General features: G+C 44.2%; 1 protein-coding gene across 1 annotated transcript in view; it reads left to right on the plus strand.

Annotated features, from left to right (window-relative positions):
* Positions 1-313: 313 nt before the first annotated feature.
* The window catches only part of LOC117640435, a 44874-nt gene continuing 29710 nt past the window's right edge, over positions 314-15477 (plus strand). The window contains exons 1-10 of the mRNA XM_034376939.1: positions 314-385; positions 2645-2759; positions 5435-5479; positions 5673-5891; positions 7700-7936; positions 8942-9105; positions 11451-11591; positions 12607-12710; positions 14004-14201; positions 14716-14786. Of these exons, the coding sequence (XP_034232830.1) occupies positions 314-385; positions 2645-2759; positions 5435-5479; positions 5673-5891; positions 7700-7936; positions 8942-9105; positions 11451-11591; positions 12607-12710; positions 14004-14201; positions 14716-14786 (1366 nt within the window). The remainder of the gene's footprint in view (positions 386-2644; positions 2760-5434; positions 5480-5672; positions 5892-7699; positions 7937-8941; positions 9106-11450; positions 11592-12606; positions 12711-14003; positions 14202-14715; positions 14787-15477) is intronic.

A 15477-nucleotide genomic window follows, 5' to 3' on the forward strand; every position in this document is an offset into this window, starting at 1 on the left:
AAACTTTCGCAATTTGAATGGAGATAGCGTTCCGTGTCCTTAGCCAGGAGCGTGTGAGTAAGAGATCAACAACTCCGATTTCTCAATGAAGCAGAAGTGCAGGGCCACCAAACCGCCATTATCATTGATGGAGCGGCTACGTGGGTCTGCTCCCGACGACGTCGAGCCTTGCCGGCGTGATTCTCACGGTGAAGTGGGAGAAAAGGACCGCTTTTGTCATCGATAAAGCTCCTGCGTGGCGCCTCTGTCGAGAGTGTCTGGTCTGAGCCGCGGGGCGCAGCTTCACTCGTCGTCAGTCGCCGATTCCGTAATCATGAAGGAGGCTGTCGTTTTGGTCGTACTGGTCGTTGCCAGCGCGCAGCCGTCGGTTCTACACGTAAGCGAGGTACGTGACAACTTTCTCATTTCCAGGAACATGGCATCACGTTGGAACGAAAGTGACAAGATTGAGCATTGTGTCACACTGTCATAACCTGTGACCCGAATTTACAAACTCAAGTGTGCGTATGGTACACTCAACCTGGAGCCCACATGCATGTACACTCCAGGTTCGCGGGTACTTGCCAAGTACAGGCCAGGTGGCGCAGGAATACTGTTGCTAAAGCTCCCTATTCTTTGCGTGTTGAACCGGGAAGCAGTCGAGGGGGCAACCACTTTGGATGTTTTGACACAAGATTTCTAAAGGTCAAAGATTTCGTCGAATTTCGCGAGATTTTCACCGATATTACGCCCAAAATTAGCTCGTTTTTGGCCTTTCTTGAGGAAAGATTCCATATTTCCCAGATATTTCCAGCGCTAAGGGGACACAAGATTTCTAGAGTGGTTGCCCCCTCGGAAGCAGTAAACCTGCAGGCATGCGCCACCTGGCGTGTACTTGGCAAATACACGCCAACCTGGAGTGCACATGCCAGGTAAGACTTCAGGTGAAGTGTATTTATGTGCACACTTGAGTTTGTAGAGTACGCTAATATATATATTACGCCTCAAATTAATCGGGATCTAGCTTAACACCCCAAAACACACTAAAAATAGGTAAAATCTGGGGAATTGCCGCTAATACGCTGCTACAAGGCGTGCTATTACAGACAGAGTGACTCGACTATTACGCGAGTGCGCACACTGTTAAAAAAGTTATGAATTTTCAAAGCATTTTGATGACAATTTTACGAATACGGATCTGATAATGAATTTTACAAACATTGCAATTTTCATAACTTGATGCGCGAAATTCGAAACAATTTCGTAAAATTGACAATTGTTGGTAATTTTAAAACCATGTTCTGAAAATTGCGAATCTTAAATGTGGATTTTGAGCACCAATAGTAATTTCCGAATCCGATTGTACAATTTCATAACTAGCTCAAGAGGCGTGGCCAAGGGGCGATGAACTAGTCATCAGTAGCTGACCCTCCGCCTCCCGTGGGACGTGGTAGCACAGCGGTAAAGAGCGTGCAGTGCACCCAAGTCAAAGATCCCGGTTTCGAAACCCGCTGATCAAAAGCAGAATCGGTTCAATAAAGGCATAAGGCCGCTTGGTGTTCATATACATGAACCCTTAGTTGTCCTTTTGCTTCACTGCTCTAAAATGACCTCGCAAACGCGAATATGAATTTCATACATGATATGATTTTCATAACGTGATTGTAAAACAATTTACAATCATTTGTGATTTTAATTTTCATAACAATGTTTGTGAAAAAAATGCCAACCAATGTTATGAAAATTAAACTGATTTTTTTAACATTGCACCCCGTCGGTCACTTTCGTTTCGTAAATAACTAATTTGGCTGATTAACTCCAAAAAAGGGAAAACCAATTTTCCGAAACGTGCACCGCCGTTCGTTAACAGATTTTCTTTCTCAAATGGGTAAAACCCGGCCTAAAGACAATGTAGTGGAAAAAGTACCTCACAGTCATGAATGTCTGGTAAATCATGAGGGCTTAATTGTACCGGCTAATGTTTTCGGGCAATAGCCCTGTGGTGCGATTTAATAACCTATCGCACTGTCTGTTCTCATTAGCCAATAGGGAAAAAATAAAACAATGCCCTGCCAACGCATGGGAAGGCATGCACTACAACCTGAAATGTGAACTCAGTAGGCTATGCATCTACAGGTGCATATTATATACAATCTAAGATATATATAAAACTAGGATGAGTACAACCACAGATGCAAACGTTTAGGGGTGAACTGATTCAAGTATGCATCTGTAGATAAGACTTTTCTATCGCTCATTGCTAACGAAAACATGATCTCGTGGAGTCCTGCAAACACAGGGCAGAAACTTGTCCGACCGACTGTCATCTTTCGCTTTTAATAAATCAAGGTGTACAAAAAATTTGGGCCCTTTCCCACAGTTGAGATCCTGGTTAGAGATTCAAACCAAAAATTAAAATTTGAATGCGCAATCACTGCCAAAGGGGGAAAATTTCTTTGAATTTTGGTGTACATGACCGTAAATTTCACACATTTTTTGAAATTTTTTTTGAATTTTCATGAATTTTGACAAATTTTAATAAAATTTTTTGAATATTCCAGATTTTTTTTAAAAATTTTATGAATTTTTTGAACTTGGCTGCAGTTTTTGAATTTCGTGAATTTAAATGAAACTGCTGAGCTCATTACAGATTTCTTGTTTGAAGGTTCCGGCGAAGCTCTCGAATGGAAGCGACGACGCAAACTACCGTCTACCAGACGGCTTCATTTTCGGTGCAGGCTCTTTGAGCTACCAAGTGGAGGGAGCGTGGGACGAAGACGGTAAGGCCTTTTACCTACCAGACGGTTTGCCATCGGTAACTCGATAGAAAAGGGGCACAGTTACACCACATACAGTTTTGACCCGGGGAAATTAAATTTTTTTGGGAACAAGGTTTTTTTAAAAATTTTTTTTGTTTTTTAATTTTTTTTTAAAAAATTTGGGGGGTTTTTTTTTTTAAAAAAAATTTTTTTTTAATTCCCCCCGGGGGAAAAAAAAAAAACCCCCAACCTTTAAAATTTTTTAAATTTAAAACCCCAAAAGCCACCCCCTTTTTTGGGGGGCCCCCTTTTTAAATTTTAAAAAAAAAAAAGGGGGGGGGAAACGGGGTTTGGTTTTTCCCCGGGTTTTGGGCCATGAAATTTAAAAAAAAAAATTTTTTTTTTAAAAAGGGGGAAAAAAAAGGGGGGCCCCCTTTTTTAAAAAATTTTTTTGGGGAAAAAAAAAAAATTTTTTTTTTAAAAAAAAAAAAAACCCCCCCCCCGGGGGGGGGGGGGGCCCCCGTAAAAAAAAAAAATTTTTTTTTTAAAAAATTTGAAAAAAAGGGGGGGGTTTTTTTTTTTTTTGGAAATTTTTTTCCCCCCTTTTTAAAAAAGGGTTTTTTAAAAAACCCCCCAAAAAAAGGGGTTTGGGGCCCGGGGGGGGTAAACCCCGGGAACCCCCCCCCTTTTTTTTTTTTGGGGGGCCCCGGGGGTTTTTTTTGGGGGGGGGGGGAAAGGTTTTTTCCCAAAATTTTTTTTTCCCTTGGGGGGGGCCCCCCCCAAACTTTTTTGGGAAAAGGGGGGGGTTTTTTGGGGGGGGGGGGGCCCCAAAAAAGGGGGGGGGGGGTTTTTTGGGGTTTTTTTTCCCCCCGGGGGGAAAAATTTTTTGGGGGGACCCAAACCCCGGGAACCCCCCAAAAAAAAAAACCCCCCCCCCCAAACCCCCCGGGGGCCCCCCGGGGGTTACCCCCGGGGAAAATTTTCCAAACAAATTCCCGGGCCCGGGGGCCCCCCCCTTTCTTTTAAATTGGCCCCGGGGCCCCAAAAGGCCCCCGGGGGGGGGGGCCCCTTTTTTGGAAAAAAAATTTTTTTTTTTAAAAAACCAAATTAAAAATTTTTTTTAATTTTGGGAAAAATTTTTTTTAAACAAGCCCCCTTTCCTTTGTAAGGCCTAAAATAGTTTGAAAGGGTTTTTTTCCCCCCCCAAAGGGGGGTGTCGGGTAGGTGGCGCTGGCGATTCCAAGTCCTTACTCGACATTACGCTTGTAAGCGCACCCCTCATTCCAGCGTTTGAGCATTGTGTCACATTCGTTTGGCTGTGAATTGGACCAAAAAACAGCTTGTTTACATTCAAACGAACGTGACAATGATCAAACAAACGAACGTGTCACGTTCGTTTCAAGGGGATGTCATGTTCCTGGGAATGAGAGTCCGTGAGACACAGTGGTTCGCACTAACTGGAGTGAGAAATGCCCCAAAAATTTGGTTTCTTGTCAATTTGAAAAAATTTTTTTTTTGATTGAAATTTTGGTTTAAAACAAGTACTTCGTTTTAAAATGGCAAAAAAATTCCCCTGATTTTAAACCCCAAACGCTTTCTGATTTAAAATTTAAAATGTATTTAAAGAGAAAGGGGGGTTTAAAAATTTTCCCGGTTTTTTTCCAATCCCCAATGGGGACCGGGGGGGCCCCGCGGCACGGGAAAACCCCAGGGCCCGCGGGAAATGGGGCCCGGGGGGCGGTTAAAAAGGCCCAAAACCGCTGTTGACCAACAAATTACCTTTTCCCTTTGTTTTTGTTGCAACTGCCTTTTTTTTTTTTTTTTAAGGGGAAAAAAGACCGGGAAAAAATCCCAATATTTAAAGGCTTTTTAAGGGGAAACCTTTTCCTTGGGCCAACCCCAAAATTTTTTGAAACGCCCTTTTAAGGAAAAACCTGGCTAAGAAAAATTTTTGAAAATTTTGAAAAAATTGCATGTTCGCTTTCAAGGCCCCTTTGGTTTTTTCAGGTTTCCCTGGAAATTTTTTAATCCAAAAAACTTTAAGACGAGAAAAAAGGGGAATTCTATTTAACAACCGGTTTGGAAAAACCCCCTAACCTTGTTTAAAAACAAAAATTTTTTTTTCCGGGTTTTTCTCAAGGGTTTTTCCGGGCCCAAAAATCGGTTTTATCTGGCCCCCTTTTCAAAACCGGGGGTTTTTTTTTTTACCCCCCCAAAAACTTTTTGGCCCCGGTTTTTTTGGACCAAACCCCTTTAAAAACCCTTTTTTTTTCCAATTTTCCCCCCTTTAAAGGGGGGAAAGGCCGGGAAATTTTAAAAGGGTTTTTTTTCGGGTTTTTTTTTGAAAAACCCCGGGCCCCCAAAAGGGGTTTTTGGGGTTTTTTTAAAACCCTTGGATTGAGTACTCGGAATACAGTGTCTCTGTGTCGCATTTGTGTCAATGAGAGTCAGCTGCAGATGAGCCTAGCCGACCTGATAAGGTCTCCATTCAAATTGAAACGATTGTGTCATAGCACTCGAACGTCTGCAACGATCCAACGTTCAAAAGGGCATCTTTTTACGTTCCTCCTTGCTTCAGAGTATAGCGTGCCATCTTTCGACCATCCACAGTTCAAATCAAAGTTTTCACCATTCGAGGCTGCATTCGTCTTCCTGGTGTTTATTCGGGCAATCTGATTATAAAATTTCGGTTAAAGCTTTCTTGGAGACATGGGTTATAAAGCTCAACTCATATGAAGAATGTTAGTCATATCGAAATTAATTGCAACGGAATTTGAACTCTTTCACTTTTGTCAGCAGTATCCTCGAAAACATACCAAACATGGCATGAAAATTGAAGCTACAATGTAAGCCGAAATCAAGCGCCTTGCCCCCCTTGGATCTTGGATCTGCATTGCAAAATACGAGTATTGTGTTAGGACTCGTCGATTTAAGACTTTACAAATGTGACATTTCGACATTTCATGAATCAGGTGAAGTGGTGGACTACACTTAACGAACCCCACATATTCGCTACGCTGGTGTATGGCTACGGCATCTTCGCTCCAGGCAAAAGGAGCCCAGGCCGCGACGAGTATCTGACAGTGCACCACATGATTCTGGCTCACGCCAGGGCCTATCGTCTCTACCACAAGCAGTTTGCAGAGCAAGGAGGTTGGTGCTGGGTTCGTCCAGGAGAACTACTTGACCTCACTTTAAAAGTAAATCTCTGAAATTAACGTAAATGCCCATGAGAACAAGTGCTCAAGGAACTGTAGTAAATTGCCGAAGATTCTTGGTAACCTTCGTAGGTTCAGCGCAGTCAGCTATAAATCCCCCATGAACGTACTTCCTACACAAGCAATAATTCCGCACCAAAATCATCAACGAAATAAGTTTTGACATTTTCCAATGAATCGTGCGCAGTCCAATTGAATGAGGGCTTTATTCAATCAATGGTAAACTGGATTCTTGGATTACAGTCCCTTCTCGAACACTCACCTTTTTTCGACTCCTCAACACAAGTTTTAAATTGAGACAAAATCAAGTTTTCTGCGTTATTTTTGTTACGAAAATTAAAAATACGATTTCAAGAAATCCTAGGAGTCACGAAGTCAATATAGTTATTGTGTAGGAGTGTGGAGAAAGGAAAAAAGTTGTGTAAAAGGGATAGGGGGTGGTTTAGGTACGAATGGCAAGGGTACCAATGTGGTCGATGTGCCACCCGTCAAAATTTAAACTTGGCAACAAAAAGAAATCAAATCAAAATGCCGTAAAATTCGAAAAATTCCAATGCTAATGTATTCCACACTGGAACATCTTTGAAGTCAATCATTATTAAAATGTTCGTGGGGGAAAGGAGGTAGTAAATTAACTTTCGCGGGTTGGCAACAATCTTCTCGGCAACTGCGCCCTTGCGAAAATAGCGAAGCCGAAAACACGAGTAGTCGCGCCTTAAAACTGCCCCGCCATTGTTGCTGACGTTGAATTGTTTGGCTTGTTTCAAAAGGCGGTTCTCTAGTCATGTTTTCTTCAATTATGTGTAATAGTTCTCATTCACAACGTAATAACACCACGACGGTTGGTTTGACAAACTTTATAAACTCAGTAGGGATGGTTTCGAATCGCAGGTGAGTCTTGTTCGAGGAACATGAGCACTGAAAGTCGCGAGGTGGAGCGATGTGGTCATCGTGCTAACTGAATGAAAAGAAACATCAAACAAATGTTCCGCGCATGAGCAAAGACATTCCCATTAAAAATTTTCATCAGGCAGTGCCAATGAAAAGACTGCGTCCAAAAAACCCTCTTGTGCTATTGTTACATCTGTTCTATCACGGTCGCGGAAAGTTTTTTATTCGAACGTCCTTTTTCAAAGCAGCGACCGTTTTTGGGGTAACCTGTACACAAGCGAAAAGGAGCCATGCTATTGGTTGGGTTTGGCTCGGCTCCCCTCTCTCTCTTCCCTTTTCGTTGACGAGTCGAGCTTTGCTATGGAAACAGTGATTTTGACGGCAATTTTCTCAAAATTTATCGCTAAGATTTCAACCATATTCCAGAATTGAAATCACGTCTCAGAATTCTACCAGTCTGCAAAATCTCATCAAAATCGTACAGAAAGGTTTCGACTTGCATAAGGGGCCACGCGATCAAATCCCAGCGAGGCTGAATCCTGGGGGATACTATAAGGCTACTTCGTGCCTAAAAAAAGGTCACGGAGTCGAAGTTTTCGACTCCGAGCGTTCGAGAGCAACGAAATTCAGGAGTCAAGTGAGTGGTCATCGGACAGAACAACCTATTTTTAATGGGTTTCCCATGTGACTTACGCCCTTATGCCCAACTGCCACTGAAGTTTCACATCGATTGAAGAAAATCCCGAATCAATTGGCCAGCGCAGTTGCAGTCTTGGAAAATCTCTTAACTAATTTTGCTTCGTCTGCGCACCCTGCTGCACTTGGTGAAACTAATTTTGTCTGCCGCTGCAGGCCGCGTCGGTATTTCGCTGGAGAGCTACTTCGCGCGGCCCAAGACGAGTCGGTACGAGGACATCCAGGCGGCCGAGCGGCGCAACACGTTCGAGCTGGGCTGGGTGGCGGACCCCCTGCTGCGCGGCGACTACCCTCCCCTCATGCGCCGCACCGTGGACGCCAAGTGCGCCGAGGAAGGCCTCCAGGAGTCCAGGCTGCCCAGCTTCACGCAGGCCGAGAAGACGCTCATCAACGGTGCGGAAGCTACACTGTAAAACTTTGTTGTCAGTTCGACGCCTCCTATAAGAATAATCCTTACTGCCAGAGTAGGTTCAAGACAATCCTAACTGTCTGTGTGGATTTAGAACTATCCTAACTGCAGAGGTACCTGAAAGTGTTCGCGAACTATCTTCCCGCTTCAAATGAGTGAATCGCGATTTCTCTGAAATACAATGTCCACGTATTAAAAAATTTATATAAGGATGAAACTTTTTAACAAGTCCTTTGGCAAGTAATTTTATGAAGAATGTGGGCGTCACGGACTTTGAGAAAAGACAGCTTTCCCCGTCATGTGAAAAAGCACTGTTCATGGTATGTTAGTTACATCTGCAGTTGGGATAAATCTGCTCCGTCAGTTAGTATTGTCCTGTATCTGCTCTGGCAGTTAGAATTGTGTTGGATCTGCTCTCACAGTTAGGATTATTCTATTAGGACGCGTCGACTTGTATAAGAAAGTAAATTAGTTTGTACTACGCAGGCTCAAAATACTTCGTAAGGTCCATTTCATGTCTTACGCTTTACGTCTCTAATTGAGATTTCAGCTAAAAACGTGGCCAAAACAACCCTTATGTAGGTATAATTCTAAGAATTTCGGCTATCGCGCTGCCACCGCTCGTGCTGTTACGGACAGACCGATCGGACTACAACTGTGAATTACTTTGCAATAACCACCCCTTAATTTCTGCGACAAAAGAACCTTTTGTAGTAACGTTATTTGGTTTTACTATAATTTTAAAGACAATTTCTTTGTAACCAGTATCGAAAAAAAGTGATACTTCATTGAAAAATTAAGCTATAATTTTCATTGCAGATTTGTAATTTTCATCGCAAAATATTTGGGATAAGTTTCTTTATTGGAAATGACTGTGGCAATTGCAGTTTGACAGAGCTTTCGTCCTCAAAATAGAAAAATAAAACTTTAACCTTGGTGCCCCATAAAACGGACAATGTTGAAAAACGACGAATGTGCTCGTGTTGTAGGAACCCTGGACTTCCTCGGACTGAACGCGTACTTCGGCCTGGATGCCACGGACGGCACCCCAGTGTCTGCTGGAAATCCATCGTACGACCGTGATTCGGGCGTTCTGGCGCTCCACCCCGACGACCCACCGACAGGCGAGCGGCCAGCGTGCACTTATTCGCACGTAACCCAAGGGACAGAAAATTGTCACATTGACGTCAAGTGACTTGAATTTAACCAATTTTTGTCAAGCTCAGATACAGTGACCTCAAGTGATGTCAATTTGACCTGGTACAATCCTATGCAAAACAACTTGAATTACAAGATAAAGTCCAAATTGTTTCAAGTATTTGGTTTAGAGTTAAAGGAACTCAAATGTTGAACAATTTAATAGCTGAGAGAAGATTTAGTCACGATGACCTCTGTTTGATGTCATCTACGAACGCATTAAGGTTGTGTTATTTTAAGCAAATGGCGCGGCAAAATCATCCGCTCAATTTTTTTCTGAACATTCAAACTTTGTCCTGCGTGTTACGATCGCATTTATAATACCTTGATCCGAAAAGTATCTGTATTTTGGTAACTCGCTTAGTACTCATATTATCTGAATATCTAAAATTTTGCACATTTTCAAACTTGGGTTGTCTGACAAGAATTTCCAGGCAAATCATTAAGTTTCACGCTCACTCTAAAATAATATTTATACATTACAGGCCCATACAGGCCTCAAGAATTTCAAACGACCTGCATCTTAGAATACGAGTCACAATTGTGGGGCTACATCGTGGAAGCTCCATCAAGGCTTTGAAGCGTTTGAGCCACGGGCGAAAACATTTCTTATGCCGCCCTCAAAGTAGCGCCTAGCTGGGAGAACAGTGTGGCAAGGTAGAGATAGGCACAGCTACCATGTAGCTTAGTGGCGTAGTGGTAAAGACCTCGCCTACGGAGCCAAGGAGTCGGGTTCGAATCCCGGCTACGGCGCAGCAGCGTTCGCTATTTGACAGAGAAAGCATACAGTAGGTGATATTCACCAAGTCAGGTTTCATCGGAAGGGAGAGTCGGAGTAGGTTGCTAGTCCAAACAAATAATTTTAACACCACTTGACACAATGACATCAATTGACATCAACTTGATGTCAAAATTAACTCAGTCTGATGGTCCAGTATGATGTCATTTTGACGAACATAAATTTGACCTGAGTTTGACATCATGTGACGTCAAAGTGACAATTTTCTGTCCCTTGGGAAGTGTTTTATTTGGGTTGCTGGTACTGGGCCCTTTAAGATCTTACTCATGCTGATTAGGACGGACGTACACTGTCAGGATTGTCTTAGATCTACTCTGGCAGGACTATTATAGAGCCAGGAGGCGTCGATGTGTGTAAAATAACAAGGTAGGTTTACGCCAGACCGCGTCTTGTCGTAACAGGCTTCGCGATGTCTCGCGGCCTGTTCCTCCAATCCGCGCCTGGCGTACTTACCTTGGCCTGCGGCGCTAGCCTGCCTTCGGCAGGCATTGGCTTGTCCATCGTCGGTTACTCCTTACGTGTTGCATGCTGGCGCCCCCCAGACCCCCCTTAATTCTAGGTAGAGTTGCTTCATCTACAGATAACACGATCTTGACCCTTGTATTTTTCTAACTTGTCGAGGCTGGGGGGCTCCGCCCCCCAGATCCTCCTTTCTTCAAGATAGAGGTGATCTACCTGCAGAAAACTCGATTTTTCGCCGTTTTTTTAGGTGTTTTTCGGCTATAAAAACTGAACCAGTTGAGCTAGGATAGTGAGATTTCGCGTGTGCCGAGCCAAGAACATACCTAATAAGCCTGCAAAATCTCAGCCGGATCGGCCGAGCCGTTCAGGAGGAGTAGTGTACACACACACACACACACACAGAGACAAAACTTTTCAACCGCACTGGAGTAACGGGCTTCGCTAAGGACCACACCATTTCGACGCCTCCTAACAAAAATAATCCTAACTGCTAGACTAGATCCAAGACAATCCTTACTGTCAACTATCCTAACTGCAAAGGTACCTAAAAGTGTTCATGAACTAATCTTCAGTGCAAATCATTGAATCGTAATATCCCTAAAACACGATGTCCACATGTTTACGAGGATAGCACGTCCTTCGGCAAGTAATTGTTTGAAGTATGTGGACGTTGTCTCTGAGAAAAGACAGCTTTTCAGGTCATGTGCAGATAGGGAGAATCGACACTGAAAATTAGGATTGTCTTGTGTCCGCTCTGACAGTTACAATTGTTTAGCATCTACTCTCGCAGTTAAGATTATTCTACAAAGGAAGTGTCGATTTGATGCGGGCAAAATGGCATCCATTTGAGCGCATCAGTTGGTGTGATAGACCACGTTTGGTTTTTGGGTGAGGGAGGACCTAACAAGGGTCCAGAGCGCTTTCTAAGTTCGGTCAAAAATTAAAGGATCTTTTTTTTTCCATTCATTATGGGTCCACAATTGAGGACTTCAAATTGGAGGACCTCTTTCCCCTGGGTAACAGTCTACTTGCCTGCACAGGCCACGCCTTGGAGCATCCGTGAGAGTCTCCTATGGCTGAGGGACCGTTACGGCGACATCAGCATCATGGTCACCGAAAACGGGATCGGATCTTACACCGAGGACGGCCTCGACGACCACCACCGTCAAGTTTACTTGAGTGTAAGTAAGGCTAGATACACTTTCAGACCTTCAGTGGTCCAGAATAGTTTCATCTTGTTTGCTCAGTCATAAAATTTTATTTCTAGAAATAAAACCGTAGGAGCGCTTCTCATCCGCACTTCGGCATACAGGACATGAGCCCCGTCCCGTTTGAGCCCCGATGGTCTGAACCCCGACCTGAGCCCCAACCTGAGCCCGGGTTGAGCCCCGACTTAAGCCCCGACCCAAGCCCCAATTTCCAGAGCCCGGATTGAGCCCCGACCTGAGCCCCGTTTGAGCCCCATTTGAGCCCCACTTGAGCCCCATAGCAATAAATTATGCAAAAATGCGTGATTTCAGGTCGCGGGGCTCAAATGGGCTCAAGTGGGCTCAAATGGGGCTCAAACGGGGCTCAGGTCGGGCTCAATCCGGGCTCTGGAAATTGGGGCTTGGGTCGGGGCTTAAGTCGGGGCTCAACCCGGGCTCAGGTTGGGGCTCAGGTCGGGGGTCAGACCATCGGGGCTCAAACGGGACGGGGCTCATGTCCTGTATGCCCGCACTTCCTGCCGACCCCAGCACCGCTCTCTTTTGTTTCCGGACGAACCTCAACTGGTTCGTTACGTAAACATGGCCCCGTTGTCTATGGTCACTAAATGCATTCAGCCACAGAAATAGTCCAGAGTAAATCGTTTTGACTTTTTAAACTTTTCATAGTCTGCATGCATTCCCTGCAAACAATATGTTGTTCCTGCGGATAAATGACAATTATGTAGGTGTCTGTTTTTTCTGCTTCCTGGCCCTTTAGTAACAGCGTGCACGGCATGTAGCGGCGCCTGGGATTCCCAGGCCCACCCTGGAAAAAGAGGTATATTTTTCAGGTGCCGCCTGGGAATCTCAGGCGCTGCTTCTGCCGTGTGGATTATTACCCAGCGTTCTTAGGCAGACCGAACGACCGTAGGAGTATGAGTGAATGTCCCAGGTTGCACTACGTTATCGAATGGCAGGACATAAAACAGAGCACTCTTCCAATTTTCAGGGTTATCTCAGACAGATGCTGCGGGCCATCCATGAAGACAAATGCAATGTGATTGGTTACATTGCGTGGAGCCTGCTCGACTCCTTTGAATGGGAATCATACGAGTAAGTAGCTCAAAGCCGTGGCGAAGCACAATACCGACTCTGCAAATCAAAACGTGATACATCTCACACCCTCTGAGGGGTTAGACATAATTGTTTGACCGAAAAACATACTTAAGTGTATCGCCGCAAGGGTAATATTTCACCCAGGAAAACAAGGGCCAGTCTCGCTGATGTCTGACCGTTTATTCGGTGATAAGTATCGCCCTTTATCGGCGATACATTTGTGTGAGACCTTCCTTTTGATAATGCTTATTGTATCGCCGAAAGTTGAAATGTCTCATTATTTCAATTTCCGTGAACGGGTTGACTGGAGTTTACTCTACAAATCCAAAAGCGCACATTGTACGCTGTACCTGGAGCATGCCTGCAAGCACGCTCTAGCTGGCGCATGCCTGCCAAGCATGCACTTGCTAGTGCATACATGCCAAGAGACAACTCCCTATCCCTTATGCACTAGATGCATGCTTCAGTTGGCGTGTTCTTGGCTTGTATGCACTCGTAAGTGCATGCTTGGCAGGCATGCGCTAGCTAGAGCGTGCTTGCAGGCATGCTCCAGGTAGAGCATACAATGTACGCTTTTGGATTTGAAGAGTACGTTATAAAACAGGTAAACGTGATAAGTTGTTATTGCTGACACAGATGCAACAATTTGGAATCACATTAGCCTCTTAATCGCTAGTTATTGAACGAAACTTCGAAATAAAAGCGATAGAACGAACGAGGGGCAAACAACTTGAATTTGGTGTTAAGTTTCCCGTGAAATAACGCGAGGAACGTTCAAATAACTTGATATAGCGTTGCACTGCAAATCCAAGTGTAGGACAAGTAGAAACTTGTAGGCGTAGACCGCTTTGAAGTGTCGACCACACAGTGTTCAACACCTGCAAGAAGTGTCGACCACAGCATGTCCGACGGCTGGAAGTGTGGGTCCACAACAAGAAATTCCCCATAGTTTGTTGTAGGACGTGTCCTACACATGCATGCGTGAGACACAGTGTAGTTGACTCTTGAAAGCGTCAAACACATCAAGCGTAGGACTTGCAAGCGTAGGACAAATTGGTCTACGCCTCAAGTGTTGACTTGTCTTTCACTTGGATTTGCAGTGTCTGGCGGCAGTGTGAAATACCCTTGAAATAACGTTGAAATAACTTGAATTTGACATAACGGCGTACAAAATTTTTCGAAGTTGTTTGCCCCTTGAACAGTGAAACTCGTAAAAATGCGGCCACCTGGGAAGACTATCGTCCGTTCTTCCATTTTTTAAACTGAAAACTGTCTTTAAACTTTTTGCAGGTACAGGTTCGGCCTCGTGCATGTGGACCACGATTCCCCTAACAAGACTCGCACCCTGAAAACGTCTGCTCAACTCGTCCAGAAGATCATGACCGAGCGCTTCGTGCCCGAAGTACTTTCATCCGGAGCTGGCGACCGCGTTGCCTCCTCCGCAATCGTGTCTGTCTTCCTTGCAGTGTTGATCAAATTGTACCAAATGTAGTGATGGCACTGACTGCAAAGTACACTGTGGGAAAAAAATCACAGTAAATCTTGTAGTGATTAGTACAGCGGTCACTGTAGTTCAGAGTACAGGATTTACTGTACTTTTTTAACAGGATCTACTGTACTTTCTACGGGATTTACTGTACCACAGGAGTGGAGTACGGAATATCCTGTACCAGGTACAGTAGATACTGTAGCCAGGCACGGTAAATCCTGTGTTCTGAACTACAGTAAATCCCGGCAAAAAAATTAACGGGATTCACTGTGGTTTTTTCGCACAGTGTATAGTGAAGGATATCATTTAACATGAACAAATTAGATTACATTTATGGAGGCTCCGTCTTGTTTAAATCCCACATTTTGTACCCTCTTCAGAGATTTCACAGTAGCTGGCCAAGAGGGTCTGAATAACCCTTTCAGGGGACCGCGGTCAAGTCGCGACTAGTTCTTCCAACTAGGCGAGCACTCACTGTCACTTGTGCAAGCATTTCAAAACGTGTTATTGCAGGTTATCCAAACTGTCGATGTCTGAAGAAAATATTGAGAAGGCCTTTAAGCCAAGAATGGTGATGATTGGATGTAATGGAGTGGAGCAGATGCAAATTAAAAGCTTTTTCAAACATGCGGAAATTCGCGCCAGTGGGGTTGGGGTATCCACGTTTCTGCGGACTGACCCATTCCCACCAGTTGGATTTTGACATAACTATCATTGGCAGCTGCTCCGCCCCCTGACGTCTGCTAGACTAACGACATTATTGCGGCTTCAGGTGCTTCGAGAGGTGTTGATCAAAACTAGTCAGTACTCCACAGACACTTTTTTTTGCCCCAAACCATCTAAGCCTCATTTTCCACAAACCGTTAGACATCCTCAGACAAACCCCACTACCTTAAGGTAGTGGGTTCAAAATTGTGGACATGCATCCCCACCGTTAAGAAGGATAAAGAAAGAACGAAAAATAGTATTGCAGCTATGTTTAAGAGCTTTACTCAAGACAGTGTTGTCAATTTAGGGGTTTTGATAGAAACTATTCCTTATAATATGCTTTCAGTAATAATCAAACACTTCAGTTCGCAGCAAATGTCCTTGTACGCCTTCTAAAAGCATGCCTGACATCAAAACAAGCGAAAGTAAGCTCGAGTGGTGTCAAATTTTAAGGGCGTCCGGAATTGCCCCATAGGTCGTCCGGAATTACCCAGGCTGGGGTAATTCCGGACAGGTGCAGGGCTTTTGTTAGGCGCCCATATCTCCCTAACCGTTGCTGAGATTTGG

Source organism: Thrips palmi, unplaced genomic scaffold (assembly GCF_012932325.1).
Source record: "Thrips palmi isolate BJ-2018 unplaced genomic scaffold, TpBJ-2018v1 HiC_scaffold_12, whole genome shotgun sequence".
Classification (NCBI taxonomy): Eukaryota; Metazoa; Arthropoda; class Insecta; order Thysanoptera; family Thripidae; genus Thrips; species Thrips palmi.